This window comes from Lacerta agilis, chromosome 13, assembly GCF_009819535.1.
Source record: "Lacerta agilis isolate rLacAgi1 chromosome 13, rLacAgi1.pri, whole genome shotgun sequence".
NCBI lineage: Eukaryota > Metazoa > Chordata > Lepidosauria > Squamata > Lacertidae > Lacerta > Lacerta agilis.
In genome coordinates this window covers 35,404,834-35,424,703 of record NC_046324.1, presented here as the reverse complement: position 1 = coordinate 35,424,703, position 19,870 = coordinate 35,404,834, and the positions used below count along the sequence as shown (strand labels likewise).

At 43.9% G+C, this 19,870-nt stretch overlaps 1 protein-coding gene across 2 annotated transcripts; it reads left to right on the top strand.

Annotated features, from left to right (window-relative positions):
• The first annotated feature begins 5,843 nt into the window (after positions 1-5,843).
• Positions 5,844-18,973, top strand: TEDC2 (tubulin epsilon and delta complex 2). Of its 2 annotated transcripts, none has more exons than XM_033166590.1 (10): positions 5,844-5,972; positions 6,479-6,577; positions 6,977-7,032; positions 7,986-8,664; positions 9,024-9,068; positions 13,581-13,665; positions 14,685-14,793; positions 15,196-15,309; positions 16,300-16,517; positions 18,665-18,973. In XM_033166590.1, the coding sequence occupies exons 1-10, from the start codon at positions 5,947-5,949 to the stop codon at positions 18,812-18,814; spliced, it is 1,581 nt and encodes a 526-aa protein (XP_033022481.1). In that variant the 5' UTR covers positions 5,844-5,946; the 3' UTR covers positions 18,815-18,973. The 2 variants fall into 2 exon arrangements, with proteins under 2 accessions (XP_033022481.1, XP_033022480.1); XM_033166589.1 differs by having other exon boundaries at positions 5,845-5,972; positions 9,024-9,077.
• The last annotated feature ends 897 nt before the right edge of the window (positions 18,974-19,870 follow it).

The following is a 19,870-nucleotide window of genomic DNA, read 5'->3' as shown; positions in this document are numbered from 1 at the left end:
GCCACTGCCAGTTGATGTAAACAATACTCCACTAGATGGACCATTGGCACAAATAAGTATTAGACAGCACTGCATGTTCCCGTGTTCCAGGCAGCCTGTCTATTGAATATTCCTCCTGATATGTTTGCAGTTAGATTAGACGACATTGACTCTTCATTGAGCATTCACTCTGATTGGTTTGTGCAGAAGTTATATGATGATGTGGCAAGCATTATCTCACACTTTCCACTACATTTCCTATTCACTTTCCATCTTGTAAAAAGTCTGATCATTTGGGGAAGCATAGGGTTGCCATATTTCAAAAAGTGAAAATCCCGGCACAGTTGTTGAGCTTTGGATTTGTTGGTTGAATCCCACACAAAAACAAAAATGGTCTGAATGCTCCCATTGTCTCTGTTTTTGCTTTGGGGGAATGTTTTGCTAAAGTATTACTACAAGTTCCTACAGTCATCCTTCATAAGGGTTCATGTAACTTTTCTAGGGCATCCAGATCTTCTGTTTTGAATGTGGAAGGGTCAGCCGGGGTGGCCTGTCCATTAGGCAAAGTGAAGCCATTGGCTTCAGGCAGTGGATCCCACCCCACCCCCCCACCCCCACTGTTACATTGCTGCCAGCCCTGCCAGGACTTTGCCTCTGCCAACACAGCCCCATTGCCCTTGCTGTTGCGTCATTGTGGAAGTGCAGGCACAGCTGTAGGTGAGGGTACAGTTGCAGTGATGGGGATGGCAGCAGTGCAGGCATGATGGTGGGAGCAGAGAGGAGGGACCCAGATCTGTGGTGGAGGAGCGTCGTGGGAACAGTGTCAGTGTCAGGGGATTTTGCCTACAGCTGCAAAACGTCTGAGGCTGGGGTAAACATATTGGGGTCAACACATGAGCATTAACACTAATCCACCATCCACTACACAGCCTATCATTTTATGCATCAAAGCTGCTGAGAAACATAGGGTACTGCAAACACAAAAATAACACTGTTGGACTAGACCAGAGGCCTATCTCAGCGGTCACCAGTGTAGAGTTTTTCTGCTTTTCAAATGACAGTTTTTCTGATTTTCAAATGTGCCCATGTTCTCAAAAGGTTGCTGGCTCCTGGCCTATCTAGTCCAGCATTCTGATTGCATAGGGGTCCCCCCTCCCAGCAGATGCTTCTGCAAAGCATATAATCAGGACATGAGTGCACCAGCATTTTCCTGCTTGTAATTCCAAGTAACTGGTATTCAGAAGCACACTGTCTCTGATACTGGAAGTAATAAAGCATAGCCATTTGCTACATCTTCTGAAATTCCTTATTTTACAAGCCTGGTCTCTTTTTCATCCAACCACCCTAGCCATAAATATCCCTTCAGTTACAGATATTTAAATTGGATTGACTCAAAACCCTCAAAGGGATACTGGCACACATCTGACAAATTAAGTTATTGCCTATGAAAGTTCATGATGTAATAAAAAAATGTTTAAGTGTCCCAGTACCTAACATGATGGGACGCGGGTGGCGCTGTGGTCTAAACCACTGAGCCTAGGGTTTGCCGATCAGAAGGTTGGCGGTTCAAATTCCCACAACGGAGTGAGCTCCCGTTGCTTGGTCCCTGCTCCTGCCAACCTAGCAGTTCGAAAGCATGTCAAAATGCAAGTAGATAAATAGGTACTGCTCCGGCGGGAAGGTAAACGGCATTTCCATGCACTGCTCTGGTTCACCAGAAGCGGCTTTGTCATGTTGACCTGGAAGCTGTCTGCGGACAAACACTGGCTCCCTCGGCCTATAAAGCAAGATGAGTGCCGCAACCCCAGAGTCGTTCGCAACTGGACTTTGCAATTAGGGGTCCCTTTAACTTTACCTGACATGACTCAATGAATCAATGTTATCTTGTAATATTGCCTGGTTGTAATATTAAGTTTGCCTTTCAGAATTTGTGCTGAAGCTACCGTAACCTGAATTTTATCAATGAGTGGCACAAAGAAACAGGAACTGTTGCCATGGTCTCTGTGTTGCTTAGCATCCAGCTCAGTAGCTCCTGGGCTTTCAATCTTTACAACCAAAATTTTGAATAAAATGACATTGATGAACTTCTGCAGGATGACTCCAGAGAACATTTTTATCCCCCTGAAGACTTTTTGCTCTTCTCATACAAGGTGTCTGCAGACATAATCTGAGCAAAGGGAGATCAGTCTCAGTGACAGCTCATTGTTTATTGTGAGAATATATTGCTGCCAAGGTTGGACGTCACCCCTAATCTCTGCTGAGCTATAGCAAGATTCCAGGAGGTTACAGGCGCTCACCCAAGGTTTGTGTTTCTTTGAGAATCAAGATGCGGTGGAGGCCATCTTGAATCAAGATGCAGTGGAGCTTTAAAAAATATGATATTTTTTTTTCAAATATTTACACCTGAGTTTAGATGAATGGAATCCAGATCTTACAGCATGGTCATCTCAGTCCAGCACTGGAGTCCAAGGCATCTCTCCCAGCCTGTTTCAGCAAGCCTGCCAAGATGGTTCTGGTCATCCACCTCTGCCCACCTTTCTTCTTCTCAGCACATCTTGCTAAAGAACCCAAACCTCCTGTAAATAACACTCCCTCCTGTCACCTCATACACACACATGTCACGTTGGTAACCTCTGCCTGCCCAGGCCCAAACACCTACTTTGATATGTTCATCAACACCTTTTGTCATGTTAACAGATTGGCTTATCCCCAGCTAGTTATGTGAAGCTGCCTGGGCTTGTGAACTGAAAGCAACAGTGCTTGGCTCAGTTTTAATTAATCAACCTTTGCTTAATTTATGATTTTGCTCATATTATCGCTCTTTACTGAATCAAGAGATTATGGAGAGTCTGCCTCTCCACCAAACTCTTAACAACATTTTGTCACATTTTCTTGCATTTACAGGTAGATATTTGCAATGCAAATGAAGGATGTATTCAAATAAGTTCCAGAGCATTTCTGCACAATGCATACATTGAAACCACAAGTTTTCCCAATCCCAGAGCTACCTCTTTATGTTCTGCTATATAAGATGAATAGCTGTCAATTCACTATTTGGGAAAAGTAAAGCAATACTTTATTAATATTATGTTGTTATTTAAGACTGTTATGCTGCAGTCCTATACACACTTGCTGGGACTAAGTCCCACTGAATTCAGTAGGACTTACTTCTGAGCAAACATGCCTAAGATTGCACTATTACTCTAACCTCCAATAAGGTCAGGTTATGGATCCGTTTGCCAGCTAAGAGCAATGTGTTTCTAATAAAATTATGAATGTCTCAAGTACCCAGGAATATTAAGTAGCAACATATTACACATACCATACTTAAAGGTAATTGCCATTCAGAATGCAATTCAGCATTAGGATCATAGCAGAAGTTGGCCCTCTCCTGGGTGATTTTATAATTACTACCCTTTAAGCAGTTTCAGAGAAACTAGTCATATATTACATTTCATTCTGCAGAGTCCTTGTACCAATTTTGGGGACTTCTCTCTCTATTTGTTAAATAATTCATAATACCTTTGCCTCTCTGATATTTGTTTTCCTACCATTAAAACAATTAATCTATTGAAGAATGTAGGATTGTAGGGTTTTTTAGGTTATAGGGAACCCCAAATAATTTTTATTCAATATATCTCAAAATGTACATGACTGAGACTTGTGCAGTTTTGTGTAGAAATCTGACTCAATTCAAACTGGGTTTAATGATATCAGTTAGTCATAAAGTGTTCCTCTCTATACCATCTGTACATATCATAAGGTATTGTTATGCTCCCCACATTTGTCTGAAGAGTGAAAAGTCCAGAGTTGTAGTGCTTATCTCACTCGGCTTAGTTTCTTTTGGAAATTCGCTGGAGGCTTAAGGTATTTTGTAGCATTTGATTTTATTTACCAAGATAAAAGCTGAGCCAGGCAAGTTCCTTTGTGAGAAAAGTACCACCTAAGTACTGTTATTAAGTATAACAAAGTTGCTCTGTTGTTGTTGTTGTTTAGTCGTTTAGTGGTGTCTGACTCTTTGTGTGACCCCATGGACCAGAGTACGGGGATCACTGCATTGTCGTGGCGAAGGGGCTTGAATAACTCAGATAAGCTATGAGCTATGCTGTGCAGGGCCACCCAAGATGGTCAGGTCATAGTGGAGAGTTTTGACTAAACATGATCCACCTGGAGCAGGAACTGGCAAGCCACTCCAGTATCCCTGCCAAGAAAACTCCATGGACAAAGACAACAGGCACATAAAAGTTGCTCTGTACCAGAGGACAATAAGTGGGCACTCTCTCTCACCTGGCTGGTAGTGAGAAAGAAAAAGAGAGTGGGATGTGTGAGCTGGAAGCAAGAAGCAGGCAGAAGCCATACTGTTTGTTTGTTTGGAAGCAAGACAATTAGGGCTATGCTTGATTTCTATTTGATTCCAAGGCTGTGACTGAGAGAAGCAAGACCTTCTGGGGTGTTAATTAACACCCCAATCTCAGATTGTATATATGTGTAAATAAACGATATATCTTAAAGACACCACAGTCTCCGCTGTCCCTCATTTTAAGGAAACCAAACCCTAGGAATCTCACACCGCTCAGAGACTGGGGTGGCATGCAACAGTATGTTATTTATGCCATGTAGTTGAAACCAAGGCAGATGGGTTTGGAAATGTACCCTGACTATACATCTCACTATTTTAGATCTTCTCTCAGTGGAATCCTTTTTGCCTGAATAAGGTCCCTTACTCACCACAGAAGTAGATTACTGAAACCAAGGCCATCAATATGCCCTCCTCCAAGCAAACAGATTTTGCAAACGTTTTTACTCGTGACTTTAAAGTGTACTGTGCAAACAAACCTAGTAAGTTTGTTTCATTTACCATACATAGCAACATACAAAGTTTCCCTAAGATGAGTCGGTCTCCAAGTAATGCATAATTTTATACACTTCTGTCATGTCACCTCTTAGCCGCTTTATCCCTAAACTAAAAAGTCCCAAATGCTGCAACCTTTCCTCATAGTGGGGTTGTATTGAGTAACATGACAATGTGATTTCAGCCCACCCCTGGAGCAGGGAAGGGTCTGCAGAGCAACGTTATCTGTCTTATGCATAGCTGGATGAAACAAATCCCGACATGTCTGGCGGCAGAATCAGTGTGTGCCAGCCGAGAATGACGTTAAGAATTGAAAAGGCGGCGGGGGGGGCACGTTGCAATCTCGCTCACTGAGTGGCTGGACACGGTGTGTTAAGATGGGGTAACTAGGGCCCTAAATCAATGCCCCACGCCCAAGCGTCTTCCCCATAGCAACCGTTGTCAAGGGCTTGCTGCCGTTGATCAGGCAGGTCCTAGCAGGGGTGAAATAAATTCATCAATGACAAAAAAATCTACAAAACACCAGGATGGTGGTAGATAAGACGGCTCTAAAACCAGAAGCGGTAAAAATAATAATCCATAGTTGTCAAAGGAAACTGCGGGGATTGTTCGGAGATTACAGCAGCTACGGTTCCGCCGAGGTGTTTCACAACAAACCTGACAGGACCCGGCAGCGCGGGCCTGTCAAACACCCAGATTATAGAGATAGAAAGTGTAGCAGGGGATGTTAGCTATTAAGAAATGGCTAGTTAAGATGGAGAGTAGTAATTTTAAAAGTTTATTTTTAAAGATACAAAATAAAAACTGCCTACAAAAAGATATAGTGAGGTCCATTTCTATTTCTATGGATGAACTATGGCCGTGGAATAGATGTGTGTTTCTCTTCACTCTTTGGCACCTCTATAGTGAAAACTCTCGATCCTGCGCGTTGGAGGTTAGGTTGGGAAAAGCAGTTCAGCGTGAGACCGGAAGTGCCCCAAAGGGTGCAGGAAGTGGCTAAAGTGTGTAGTTGGGCTTGTGCTTCTTTGGGTGGGACAGAGGGGCTTTACTGCCGCCGCCGCCGCCGCTGCTGCTTGCTTTAATTGCCAGTTTGCGGACCTTCCCTGGCTTTCCTCATGCTTCCCGCAGACTGTGCCCACAGGTGATATTGCAGTAATAGTAGTAGTAGTAGTAGTAGTTGTTGTTATTGCGGTTACATCAGCGTGCCTGCGGTTTATGGAGTAGAATTGGAGAGGCCCCTCCTGTCCCGGCGCGTTTACTATCTAAGTTTAAATTCAGGAGGAAGGGAGCCCCGCCCCCCGCCGGCCTAGGGACAGGGTGGCGGGTTCAACCCCAGAACCTATTTGTAGGATAAAAGCCGAGCCCCTTCAACAACTGAGGGAAGTAGTGTTTCAGCTCATTGTGCAGCGGTACCCAGTGTTTCGTTTCTAAAATGAGGCGAGTCCTGGATTACAATCCTGCTTGTGAGGGATGCCTAGAAATTCCATACACACACTCATAATTTAATGTCAAATTTTATATGGGGCTGTCAAATGCTTCCCATCTCCCCATGTCTTTTCCTAGAGAACAGGCCAATTTTAAGAATGTTGATTATATCGTTTCCAAGTTAATAGCAACATTTTCTTCTTGTACCATTTGCCATTTTAGACTGGTTTCTCTACTCACCCAAGCCTTGGAAGACTGTGCTGAACAAAAGCAGCAACTGCAGCAGAACCTAACACAATGCCAAGCTATTCTTGGAGACTGGTAAGCTGGAGGTGGGGAAAGAGGAATATGTGCCAGTCCTGTCCTAAAGTTTCAGAGAATTGTTTTTTTCTTTTTAAGTGAGGAGGAAGCAAACTGTGTTATTAACACCACCCCCACACACACACACAAAACAAAAACAAAAAACAACTGTGTTTGTTAATACTCAATTTTTCCATCTCCTTTTATTACTGAGCAGAAGAGATGAGTCCATACAGGTTTTTTTTTTTTTAAAGCTAAAAGCTAAGAACCTTCTTGTTTCCTCAGGATGTCTGGGCAAAGAATATTGTTATTAATGACAATAACTGTCTTGTGTGCTGTTTGAAAGGATGACAGCTGTGGAAGAATTATTGGCCATATCTGTTTCTTGCTGAATGCATGCTCTGTGTTTCTTTCTTCTAGGAACTCACAAGCTCCTGAATACCCAGTCCTTGACGATGGCAAAAATGATAATGAAGGTATGGGAACAACAGTTCTTTACCAGTAGCCCCAGCCTCTGTCTTCAATTAGGTGTTCTATCTTTCCTTTGCCTACATGCCATATACTTTTGTCTTTGTCTTCAGACTTAGAGCCACTTCATTGTGGGATCACACTGGTATTCAGTGTGTTTTGCACTGGTAAAGGGGTGGAGTGGAGAGAGAGAGAAAAAGTGGGGAAAGAAGCAAAGTATGAAATTTATAAAACAGTAAAAAAAAAAAGCCCAAAACATTACGGTGCAGATTTTATTTAAGGTCCCTTCCAACTCTACGATTTTATTGTTCTCATATTCTAATAATATTTTTTCCCCTAGTAAGGCGTTACATCTTAAACTTGGCTGTGGCAGTTTCTGTGCATACTTGGGTAGATCAAATCCTATAACTCTTGTGATACATAAAACTAGGCTTCTTTGCATTGCAGGCCCAAAATTATGCATCCAATTATTTGGAATATGCCATAGACTTGCATTTTTGTTAATTGTGGTCTGGTTCTACCATAACCTTTTGCAGCATTATCTTGAGTCAGACAACATACTCTGTCTTCATGGTAAGGTAAAGGGACCCCTGACCATTAGGTCCAGTCGTGTCCGACTCTGGGGTTGCGGCACTCATCTCACGTTACTGGCCGAGGGAGCCGGCGTACAGCTTCCGGGTTATGTGGCCAGCATGACAAAGCCACTTCTGGAGAACCAGCGCACATTCAAATAAAGTTTAAGCTATCTGGTTAATGAGAAATTTCACTATGAGAGGTGGTGTGGAAAACATATCTCATTGTCCATAAATGACTTTGTGCTTTAAAAAAATATCTGCATCATTGCAGGGGGATTGGACTAGATGACCCTATCCAATTCTACAATTCTATTAGTTTGTGATTCGGATCAGAGCAAGACAGCACTGAAAGACCTTAATTAATATATTATCTCTTGCATTTGTAGGAAGTGAACCCTCAGCCAAGGAGCTTGAGGAACTGGAGCTGCTTAACAAAGCCCTGGAGAAAGCATTAAGGATCCGAGCAAAGTTCCAGCAGGCTCCATGTGAGGTTATAGAAAGTGTCAAAGCTGCAGAAAAGAAGGCCGTTACTAGTGCTGATGTAAAACAGCAAGTGGATCATTCTAAGGAGAGCATCTCGAAGACGGTCAAAGTGCATTCTGTGAGCAGAAAGCCAATGCCTTCCAAAAAGCCTACAGCATACATGCTGAAAGCTCCCTACAGGACTGACTTAGATGTGAAAAGGTCACAAGTGAAAATGTCAGGCAGACTGAGCTCCAGAACTTCAAAGATGCCAGGGAGGAAGAAGTCAGCCAAAGGGGCTGCCTCCCCCAAAGCCATATTGCCTGCAAAAATAACCCAAATGGGTCATGAAAAGGTCTTTGCCACTGAAGAACCCAGAACACAACATGAATTTTCTAAATATTCACATTGTGCAAAGCTAAACCCTTCATTTGGGAACCTTGTGGGTGGGGGAGACATTGCAGGTACTGATGTGCCTTTTTCTGAAGCAGAGCATAATTTTGTTGGTCCTGCTCCAGAGTCTGTAGCCACACAGAGCCATACGGAAGAAGGCACCCCAGGGGCAGACACAACATCCCAGATATCTACTCTACAGGAAAAGGGGTAAGTTTCCAGGAGTTAAGCCTTTAGCTGGCTTAACTTGCTTCCTCTTGTTTCCTTCTCCATCAAACACATTTTGGACCTGTTGAAATTTCTGAGCTATTTGTAAAGACAGTGGTTCTGAATAAATGTCCTTGACCTGAACTAATTTAATAAGTGGCAATACAAAGGAAATGCTTGTGGGATGGGTTGGAATTGGCATGGTGTGATAGCAATGCCTGGGTTATGGAAGGGCAGCTGGTATCCATACAGCTAGTAACTTGCTTTTTGATATCTAAAATTAAAGATAAGGAAATGAAAACATATATCCAGATTTTGAATATGTGTGTGCTAAGTATTATAATGCAGTTCCTTTTTTTCAGATTTTTGATGAAACTGCCACATCCTTATGGGAAAGCCTTTTCCAGGTATACCAGGTAATCTTATGCTAATCAAAAACTAAGTCCCTGCAAATGGATGGGGGAAAGTTGAGGGAGGAATCTAAACGTTTATTGCAGGATGGCCTAGTTTATTAGTAATGCCCAAAATGGAACTGGGATTGAAGGAGTGTTCTGTAGTCTGTCTTCTGGCACATCCACAGGTGTGGCACCAATCTCTGTTGTCTAGATGGGTTGGCTTTAGAGACCTTAAGTCAACTTTTCATATAGCCATGGGTGTACTTGTTGTTCACTCGTTCAGTCGTGTCTGACTCTTCGTGACCCCATGGACCAGAGCACGCCAGGCATGCCTATCTTTCACTGCCTCCCGCAGTTTGCCAAACTCATGCTAGTCGCTTCGAGAACACTGTCCAACCATCTCATCCTCTGTCATACCCTTCTCCTTGTGCCCTCCATCTTTCCCAACATCAGGGTCTTTTCTAGGGAGTCTTCTCTTTTCATGAGCTGGCCAAAGTACTGGAGCCTCAACTTCAGGATCTCTCCTTCCAGTGAGCACTCAGGGCTGATTTCTTTAAGGATGGATAAGTTTGATCTTTTTGCAGTCCATGGCACTCTCAATGGTCTCCTCCAGCACCATAATTCAAAAGCATCAATTCTTTGGGTGTACTTAGTAGTCTCTTATTCTCATGGCCTTTGTTTGCCTTCTGCAGAATGGGTATAGGAAGCTGCCTGATACCAGGTCAGATTATGCGTCCCTCTAGCCCAAGAGCAGGGGACCTGCAGCCCATGGTCTAATTAGACCTGTCAGACCTCCTCATTTGGTCCACAAGGCCATTTTGGCCAGGACATGCCCACTATAAGCTGGTGTGGGGCAGACAAAAAGCTGGCTCAGACAAAAAGGGGGCCTGCAGGGGTTTCCTGAGGTCACTGTGTCATGGGGATCTTTGCCCATCAGTCAGACTTGGCCCATGGGGGTGAAGGTGCTATCCTCTGGCTAGCATTGTCTGCTCAAACTGTCAGCAACTTTTTGGCACAGTCTTGGACAGAGGTGGTACCCATCACCTGGTTCCTGTTGTTTCTAACTGGAGTTGGTCAGGAATTGAATATGGGACCTTATGCATGTAAAGCATGCTAGTTTGGATAAACATGGGTTTCTTTAGGCTGACGAATGAAAGAAGCTCCCCCACACGGACACCTTGAATGGTATAAATCAGGCTTCCTCAACCTCGGCCCTCCAGATGTTTTTGGCCTACAACTCCCATGATCCCTAGCTAGCAGGACCAGTGGTAAGGGATGATGGGAATTGTAGTCTCAAAACATCTGGAGGGCCGAGGTTGAGGAAGCCTGGTATAAATGATGTACTGTTATCCTGTTGGCTTTTAGACTTACGCTGTTTCCCTCTTGGAAATAATCAGTCTCTTCTGGTTTAATGCCAGGCAGTGATTCTTGGAGGCTATAGGTGACCAGGAGAGTTGCTGTTTACAAACCTGGGTTAAAAGCTTATCATGTGACACCATCTATAACTATGTGAGGAAAGTACAGTGGTGCCCCGCTAGACGAATGCCTCGCTAGACAAAAACTCGCTAGACGAATGGCATTCGTCTAGCGGAAGCTGCCCCGCAAGACGAAAAAGTCAATGGGGCTGCCTCGCAAGACGATTTTTATTTTTTTAGCGTGGAAACCTCTGCGCTGCATTGCCGCTTCGCAAGATGAAAAATTCGCTCTACGAAGACACTCGTAGAACGAATTATTTTCGTTTAGCGGGGCACCACTGTAGTTCTTTGTGGTCACATTCACACGATGCACCTAAGTGCATTTAAAGCACATGACTTTTCCCAAATAATCATGGGAATTGTAGTTAACCCCCCACATAGTTACAGTTTCCAACACCCTTAAAAGCTACAGTTCCCAGGATTTTTGGGAGAAGCCATGCGTTTTAAATTTACACGTGGATGTGTCCTGTATATGCAGTTTTAACACTGTTCATTGTTTCTTTCATTTCCTTTGACATCTGAACAGCTGCAAAGAAACAGGAATATGTGATCAGAGACCGTACTTGACTGTCTTCTGATGTAATAATACTACAGTGGTACCTCGGGTTGCGGACACGATCCGTTCCGGGGTGCCGTTTGCACCCCGAAAAGTCTGCAACCCGAGCGGAGCTTTTGTGCATGTGCAAAAGCATTATATCACGCTTCTGCGCATGCACGACCTACACAGAATGCTTATGCTCATGCGCAGACCGTGCAGAGCACTTCTTCGCGTGTGCACACCGCGAAACCTGGAAATAAATACTTCCAGGGTTGCTGTGTTTGCAACCCGCGCCGCTCTCAACCCGCAGCGAACACAACACGAGGTACGACTGTATTACATTTTATGTCATTACTGTATGGCTGCTGGTTGTCTGAATGCATCCAGAGCTACAGTTAATGGAGTGAATAGGGCTGGATCTAGACACATCAAAGAAGTGTTTAAGTTAAACACGTTGCAAACTTTGTACTGAATGAGAAACCTGGTTAGCAAAAAATGGAACTCCATAGTGCCATCTGGTGTCAAAGTGTTAGAATGCATAAACAACGCGTATAAGGACTTTTTCTTTGCCAATGTAGCTGAGTCCAGAGTCAAAAGAAAAATAATTAATACATCTCTATAGCTGCATCTGTCATATCCTATGTATAAGATATACTACCATGTTTTTAACAGAAACTAAAACAAATGGCATCAATCTGTGTTGGCAAGAGGTTCTATCAAATTGTAGATTCGGATGACATAGTTTTGTCCTGCTGTTTAACTGAAACCACATGTGGTTTTCAAGTTTCAAAGTAAAATAGACACACAAATAAAATGTGTATGTATTAGGAGTCAAAATACATATTAGGAGCCAAATATTTCCTCATCCTTGCAGCTTGAAAAGCATCAGTCACTAGTGTCTAACAAATGTCTGGGATCTAAATGCCAACAACAACTTTAATTTGGAACAGGCAGAATAATATCTGCCACATGCTAAGTAAATATAAATCCATTGTTCCATTGAGTCTAATCTAAAGTCTAACCTGGTATGCCATGATGACCTGGCCCTGGGTGTTGAAAGCATTATTCTAGACCAGTGGTGGCGAACCTTTTAGAGACCGAGTGCCCAAACTGTAAATGAAAACCCACTTATTTATCACAAAGTGCCCAACTACTGACGCGCGCGGGGAGCAGGCGCCAGGCGCCCCAGGCCAGGACATAGGTGGGCGCGGTGCCCATCATCAGGGCGGCGGGCAGCACATAGCGCATGGAGTAGGTGTGCAGCACCAGCGACAGCAGCATCTCTCCGGCCAGAGTTGGGCTGACTTTAAAGGGCGGGGGGGGGGGAGAGAGAGAAAGAAATAAGAAGAAATGAAGATCCGGCTGCTGGGCTTTGCGACTCCGCTACCACATGAGGGAGGAGGAGGCGCCTCTTCTCACGCCTCGCAGCCTGCAGGCGCCGCCACCGCCGAAGAGGAAGAGGAGGGCTCCGCAGCTCGGCCGCATGGCCCGCGGGTGGCCCTGGCAGGAAGCAGCGTGGAAGGGCGCCACGGAGAAGCAAGGAGCAGCCAGCAGCGGGAGCCGGCCACCGGTAGCTCCTCCTGCAGCTCGGGAAGCGCACGCGACGCCCTCACCTGCCGGTCACCCCCGCGCCTCTTGGGCGCTAACCGAGGAGGAGGAGAAGGGCGCCGGCGACGAGGCAGCTCTGCCTCCGCTTCGCCAGAGACTTCCGGGGGTTGGCCAAGGCTTGTTCCGCCCGCCCGCCCGCCTCTCCCCGCCTCGATTTGGTTCTTGCCTCTCGTGCCCGGGAGGGAAAAGGCGCGCGCAAAGGCGCCCTTAGGGCTTAGCTCAGATGGTGCGCGTGCCAGCAGTGAGGGCTCTGCGTGCCAGATCTGGCACGCGTGCCATAGGTTCGCCACCACTGTTCTAGACCCTGTGTTGTGTAGAGAATCCCTTCCACCAATTTAAAGTGTGAGTCTCTGAATTCTGCAACTGCTAGCAGATTTTGCAATGAAGACCATATTCTGAAATCATTGCCATGTATATTTTTGTATGCTTGGACAGTAGACAAGGGTATCTGTTCTGCTGTGCTTTCTCATTGTTGATGATGGTCTTGATTACTCCAGTGGAAGCCTACTGTGCACTACTGGAAACAAGGCTTGCATCTCTCAAGTAAGCAGATGCCCTTCTGTGGCTTTAGCTATCTGAGAAGATGCAATAAGTCCATCCAGCATTTTAGGACAAGTTATTCTCATCGTTGCCTATAGATGGACCAAATACCCTACATTTGATTACTTTTCCAGTAGGATTATACACAATCCTTCCTTCTTCCTCAGATCGTTTTGGAGTTTCGATGACAAAGGGTTGTTGATACACTCAGTGTTTTGGGATCCTGCAGTGTAAGCAAATAAGTGTAGTTGACAGAAATACGATTGGCCCTGCTTCAGGAAGAATTGTAATGTGTGAGGTGTAAATTTCAGACTAAGCCCAACTCTTGCTAACTGCTTGTTTCCCTCCTTTATAAATGCCTAGGCTGGGAGAGAAATGCCGTCTTTGCAAAACAAGCCCAGAAGCTGTTGCTGCAAGGAATAGTTTTATGGAGAAGCTACAAGCAACAGTATCCTTTTCTGGCTTTGGCTTTATAATGGGGGGGGGGGCAGGGGGCAGCTGTCCCAACTAGCACGGCCAACCACCAGGGTTGATGGGAGTCTAGCAGTATTAGAAGGGCCACAGGTCCCCCAGCCATGTTTTGGAAGCTGCTGTGTCTGCAGCTGTGGCTTGATGAGTGCATAAGACAGCCTATGTGAAAAGAGCCTTTTGGGCACACCCAATACCTTTTTTTGGGGGGGGTGTCTAGTCTGTTTCTTTTGCATATTCTCATTTGAAAAATGTCAGTATTTTTCAGTAGATTTTTTAATATGGCCTTCAGTTTGAACTTTTAAACACCTGCTGTAAAGTTTTCTGTCAGGCACACAGTTGTGTTTTTTTTAATTAAGGATTTTCTTGTTTTACAATGGTAAATGCAATGTCTCTCTCGTATTTTTCCATGTGGCATTTTTATACATCAGTTTCAATTGTTGAGACATTAGGAAGTTAGGGGGGAGAGAGGTGGGTGGGATGGGGAGATGGGTGGAGTGGGGTGGCGATGTTTCTACTTTACTTAATATATGTAGGGTTTGGTGTCGTCAGGCACACAGTTAAGAATGCATCTTTCCATAATAGCTGATTTTTAATTTTAATGTTAATTTTTGCCATTGTACAGTTTTATATTTAATTGTTGTAAACTGCTCTGATTTTTTTTATGAATAGTGGTATATAATTTTTTTTTATAAACAATATAGCATGTAACATGAAGAAAGTTAAACTATAGACAATATCATGCCTGTTCTGTATTTTTGGATAAAAATAGCTTTGAATAAAAGTTTGAAAAGGTCTGAAGATCCAGCCCCTCTTCTCCCAGCCCACTTTCTACCTGCACAGAACCTGGTGAATGCACGTGGAATTCCTTGTTTCCAGGAATGTTGCTAAATGCAAGGCCAGTTTTGGCCCTGAACCATTTGACCTTGCTATAAATCCGACAAGCTAGCCAGTAGGATGGTGACCCTAAAAGCCTTATTGACTTAAGCTTATGGTCAGTTCTGCTTACCTTCACTAGCCTTCAGTCCAGTCGAAGTGAAAGAAGAGTTTAAGCACCTACGTGACATTCACTCCCATGTGAGCCATTGCATGGAAGCTGAGACCTCAGGTAATAAAGGTGATGAAGGTAGCTAAAATGCTTTGGGAATGTAATTTCAGTCTTAAAAAATTGTGGTGGAGATATCCGTACCCACAACTGTGAACAGATTATTTGCTGCACAGATTTCATTGGCAAGAAACTATGGTTTGGTGTGCACCCCCCCCCCCCCAAATTCTCTATTTTGCCTCTGTATGATGCATGTGGTTTGGAACACAGTATATCTCACCAATGCTTCATTTTTGAGTGTGCACTTGAAAATCCTAATGCATGGTAGCTGTCAGAACATAGCTTGCATTTCTTTATTTGTGAGACCCCCACCCTTACAACTTCTCTGAGGTGCTAGACTTGAGGCTGCCTTCTCCCGAGTTATTCTGTCAGACCTGAAGCCTCTAACTCTCTTATTCCTCTTAGAATCTCTTGGAGAAAACCCAACTTGGCAGAGACAGTACGAAAGTCTTCTGACTCTGGAGGGCCTGCAAACGATAGTGGGCCAGTGTTTGGACAAAGTGCACCAGTTAAGAGAAGGTGAAGGATATGACATAATAACATTGTGTTGTTGTTTTTATGTAAAAAAAAAAGATGTATGGATATAACCAATTACAGATAGATAAAATCAGATTTGGGAGCTGCAATACCACACACTCATTCTGCATGCTTACCCTGGATGGTTTAAAATTCAGCACTCGTTCCAGGTCTCCACCTAGGCGTGGGGCATGTAGGGTTAGGACACTTTGTCATAATCCTGCTTGGCTGCCTTCCATGGCACTGCAGCTTTCTCAGCAAAAACGAACAGATCAGCCTTACCCTGTAACTAATTGCTCATTTCCTAGCAATGCATGGCTTGTTTTCTTATATAGATACAGTAAGCAAATTGTGTTGCAAACAAAAGGTTTAGTATAGAACCATAGAGTTGCAAGGTGTCTTTTATGCCATCTGGTTCAACTTCCTGCTTAATGCAGGAGATCAAGAGTATCCCCAGCAGGCATCTGCCTGGAGACCTTGAGCAAGGGAGAGCCTGCCAGCCCTCTAATAGATTGGTTCCACTGTTAGTCTGCTTTTAACAATAAGACGTTTCAGTTCAAATCTTGCCTTATGAACCTAAGAAGAGCCTGCTGGATCAGGCCAGTGGCCCATCTTGTCCAGCATCACAACCCATCCTGTGGTTTCCGGCCACTGGCCAGAAGCATTATGCCTTCTGTAGGAGCGTATTCCATAGTTTAACTTGAGCCCATTAGAGATCTAGTCCAGGCATAGGCAAACTTGGCCCTCCAGATGTTTTGGGACCACAACTCCCATCATCCCTGACCACTGGTCCTGTTATAGGGATGATGGGAGTTGTAGTCCCAAAACACCTGGAGGGCCGAGTTTGCCTATGCCTGATCATCCTACCTTCTGGGTCAGCCGAGAACAACTCTTTGCCCTCTTCTTCTGTGTTCTAGCCCTTTGGGTATTGGCAGAGTGCTATCACTTCCCTCTTGGTCTCCTCACTTTTATGCTTTGCTAAACCCCTGACAGCTATGGAGTCCCATTCGAAGCTGTTCCCTGCTAACTCCGTTTGCAGCGAGAGATGCTCCTCTGCATGGTGTTCCTCCCCTGGAAGCCAGAGGTGCTGGGATGTAGAAACTGTTGGGCCACCACCGCTGCTTTCTTACTCCAGCTTGGAGGAGCTGAAGGAGATGGAAGCCTTGAGACTGAAGGTGGCGGGGCTGCGCCAGCAACTTGAGATACAGAAGGTAACTTGGCAGTAAGGCTGCCTTTTATGGTGTTGGGGTCTAAGCTCTTTGCTCACTTTGTTCAGACATCCTGGTCAGGTTCAGCTGGTGGGGTGTAAGTCTTAAGATGCATGCTTAAGATAAATAAAACATGTAATAAAAATAATAATAATAAGGTGATTGAGGTCTTGGGGGAGTCACTGTTAGTAGTCCCCCGGGGCTTGGATGCACCAGGAACTTTGTGTTTAGTGTTGTAGACCCAAGTTTATGGAACTCACTTCCAGTTGAAGTCAGACAGGCACCTTCCCTGCTGAATGCCCAGCACCTACTAAATGCTTTTTTTCATTTATTCTGGCAGGCATTTTAATTGAAGTTTGATTTTATAGTTTTAACTTATTTTTACTGTTTGTATTGTATCTAGAGACTATTGCAGTTAAGCAGTATATACCGGTACATTGTTTAAATAATAATAATACAAAAAAGATCTAAGGGCTGTAGCTCAGTAGTAGAACATCTGTTTTACATGTACAGGGCCCCAGGTTCAAATTCCCTATATCTTCAGGTAGGGCTGAAACCCTGGAGAGCTGCTGCCAGCCGGTGTAGACAGTATACCAAGCCAGATGAAGCAGAGGTTTGACTGTATGAAGCAGCTTCCTGTGTTCCTAAATCTGGCTGTTTTATATTCAGAGAGATTAATTGGCTATCCTGCTGCATAGAACTAAAAGCGAGTGGATGAAACAGAAGGCAGCTAGGGAATATGCTCTCACAACTGGAAACTGGCCAGATGAAAACTCAGTTTTTACTTAATGGTAGCTGTAGAAAGCTTTTCTATTGAGCTTGAACCAATTGTGCTAATTTATTGATAGTATGAGTTCCAGAGTGGGGTAAATTGCTCTTGCCTGAAACCTTTCCTGCAGAAGCAAAGAAGCATCCCTAGAAACAAGAAGGTTTGGTGTGGCGATAAACCCTACCTGTGTTTTGTTACCCCACACTGTAAGCCCTTTCTCTTTCTCTCTAATTAATTCTTGGAAGAGGTTTTCTTTAAACATACTATTAGAAAACACTTGTCTGAGACACACACACACATAGAGAAGCAATGTCACCTCTTTTCCTTATAATGTTTCCAGAGCTGGTGCCATACTATTTTGCACCCTAGGCAAGGTTAACTACTTGCACCAATATAGGCCTAGTTCTTCTTGCCTAACACATTTGCTAACTAAGATTAACATGTGACTGTAAGATTTAAAATTAAGTGAATTTTCACTTTTTATGTATTTATATAACACAACCTCTGATGCTCGCCAATCTATTGTATATAGACAAAAAAAATCTAATGTATGAATGGTCAAATTCTTCAAAATATTAAATAAAAGTAAAATATTATCAGAAATTTTTAAGATATAACAAAAATCTGCATAATACTATGTCCCTCAAAGGTTAGTACTGTCTCCCTCTGTGGTCTGTGCCCTAGATGGCTGCCTAGTTGGCTTAATGATAGCTCTGGCACGGAATGTTTCCTCTATTTTTGTCTTTATTTTCTTTCTTTCTTTTGGAAAGTCTTCAATAGAAGTTTAAATAGTAAACATGTAATCTGTGATAGTCTTAAATTCTCACGTTTATCTTCTAATGGTATCTTCGAGTAATTGGATGATGATAAAAGTCACCATTATCTGTAAGTTTTATCACATCATTTCCCTCCTATCATTCTGATACAATGCAGTAAGTTTGCCATAGGAGCAAAGTGCCACATTTTAGCCAACCATTCACTTGGTTTTTCATCTGTTCTCTTTTCCCCAGCTTCGGTCTGTAGCTGCCCCTGAGTTTGTACCTCCTTTGGCATAAGGCTTTGCTGGCTATCCAAATGAGCCTCATTGCACCATCCTGATGCTATGCTGACTCTCATTAGTGGCTTTTTTCTTTTTTCAACATTGCAGGTTGCTTGAGGGACTCTGCTTTGTGGGTTTCCTGATTCACACTGCAGAAGGCACCACAAACAAGCACAGCTGGCTGCCTCCGCATATTAGCAGCCATTTACTGAGAGGCTGGAAAAGGGATAATTATACAATTCTTGCTTCTCTGATTCAGTATGTCACCTGCACTCCTCAACTTCTGAATGGTCTGTGTTGGAGATACTTTCCCTCCCCACTAACAGGTTGTCTTGTTCCCAGGCCATGGAAGCTGAACTCCTCCCTCTTCTAGAACCTGGACGTATTGAGGAAAGCTCCAGAGCATCACTGTACCGTGCCATTTACACCTTGCTGTGTGAAGGAGGTGAACGCTTCCCTGTTCTTGTACATGATGAGGAGTTGCCCAGCTGACTTGACACCTCAATGTGCATAGAAAGCATTGACCTCTGGATGCAGTCTTTAAATCAGTGCACATCATTGGACTGTTCTGTGAATGATCAAGCTTAATAGTACTCTAAGGGGCATTGCCTGCATTCATAAAGTAAATAAATTTATTTTATACCTTTGAAATCTTTCTCTTGCACAAATTTCTTTCAGCCTCATCTGAAACCTCTCAAACAGGTTCTGATGTACTCCCCGCCCTTCCATAAAATCACCTTTCTCATTGAGAATGGAGGGGTGGGATGTTAATGACCAAAGATTCTGGTGCTTGCCATTTTGGCCATGCATGTGGCCCATGTTCAGGCTCCTGAGGACTTGAGACCTTCCTGTGAGCAGATTTCAACATGTATCAAAAAGTGCAAGGTTCAGGAATTCAGAGAGTGATCGTACCTTATTAAATACACAGTTGTATAGAAGGGGGGGGGGGAGGCAGCCTCAGTCAGCAACTCTCTCTTCCTACTTCCTCCAATGTGAAGCCATTTCCAGTTAGCATACCTCAACAAAGATGGGAATTCAGGACTCTGGCATGAGAAAGTGAGAAACCGTGATAGTTTTGTTTTCGTGACATTTCTGGGACAGTTGGAGCCTATGATGTCCCTCTTGGCATGTTGAGATATTCACAAGTTCAGCATTGCAGGGTTTGAAGATGGAAAGCTAATAAAGCACAAACCACTACTGAGTTTTTCAAAAGTCCACTGCTCTAGTTGAATAGCCTTTTCTGGCATGGTGCCCTATTAGAGCCTGATTAGAGCCAGGAAAATAGCAGCAAGGGACTGCTGTCTTTGTGAGGTTTGGCATTGACAGAGTTGTGTCATTTTAATTAGCTCACCTTTTCGCCTTGTTATTTCTATTTAGTCCCCAGGAACCGTCGGCGTTAATCTAGCAAGAGCAGCTTTCCCATCAAACATGGGAATTTGGGAGGGGGGGGGCAGGGACCTGGGAGCAAAATTCCAATTGTTCAACATGTAAGGTTGCTGGCTTCCAAGGGTTCAAATATTTTTGCACCTCAAAAGAGCATCAAACTGG

What these genes read in the sequence shown, in the direction of transcription:
- TEDC2 (XM_033166589.1), top strand. Translation starts at nt 5,947, where the DNA reads ATGCTTCCCGCAGACTGTGCCCACAG. An exon ending in CAAGCTATTCTTGGAGACTG is followed by an intron (nt 6,578 to 6,976) that starts GTAAGCTGGAGG and finishes TCTTTCTTCTAG; the next exon opens with GAACTCACAAGCTCCTGAAT. An exon ending in CATGGAAGCTGAGACCTCAG is followed by an intron (nt 14,794 to 15,195) that starts GTAATAAAGGTG and finishes TATTCCTCTTAG; the next exon opens with AATCTCTTGGAGAAAACCCA.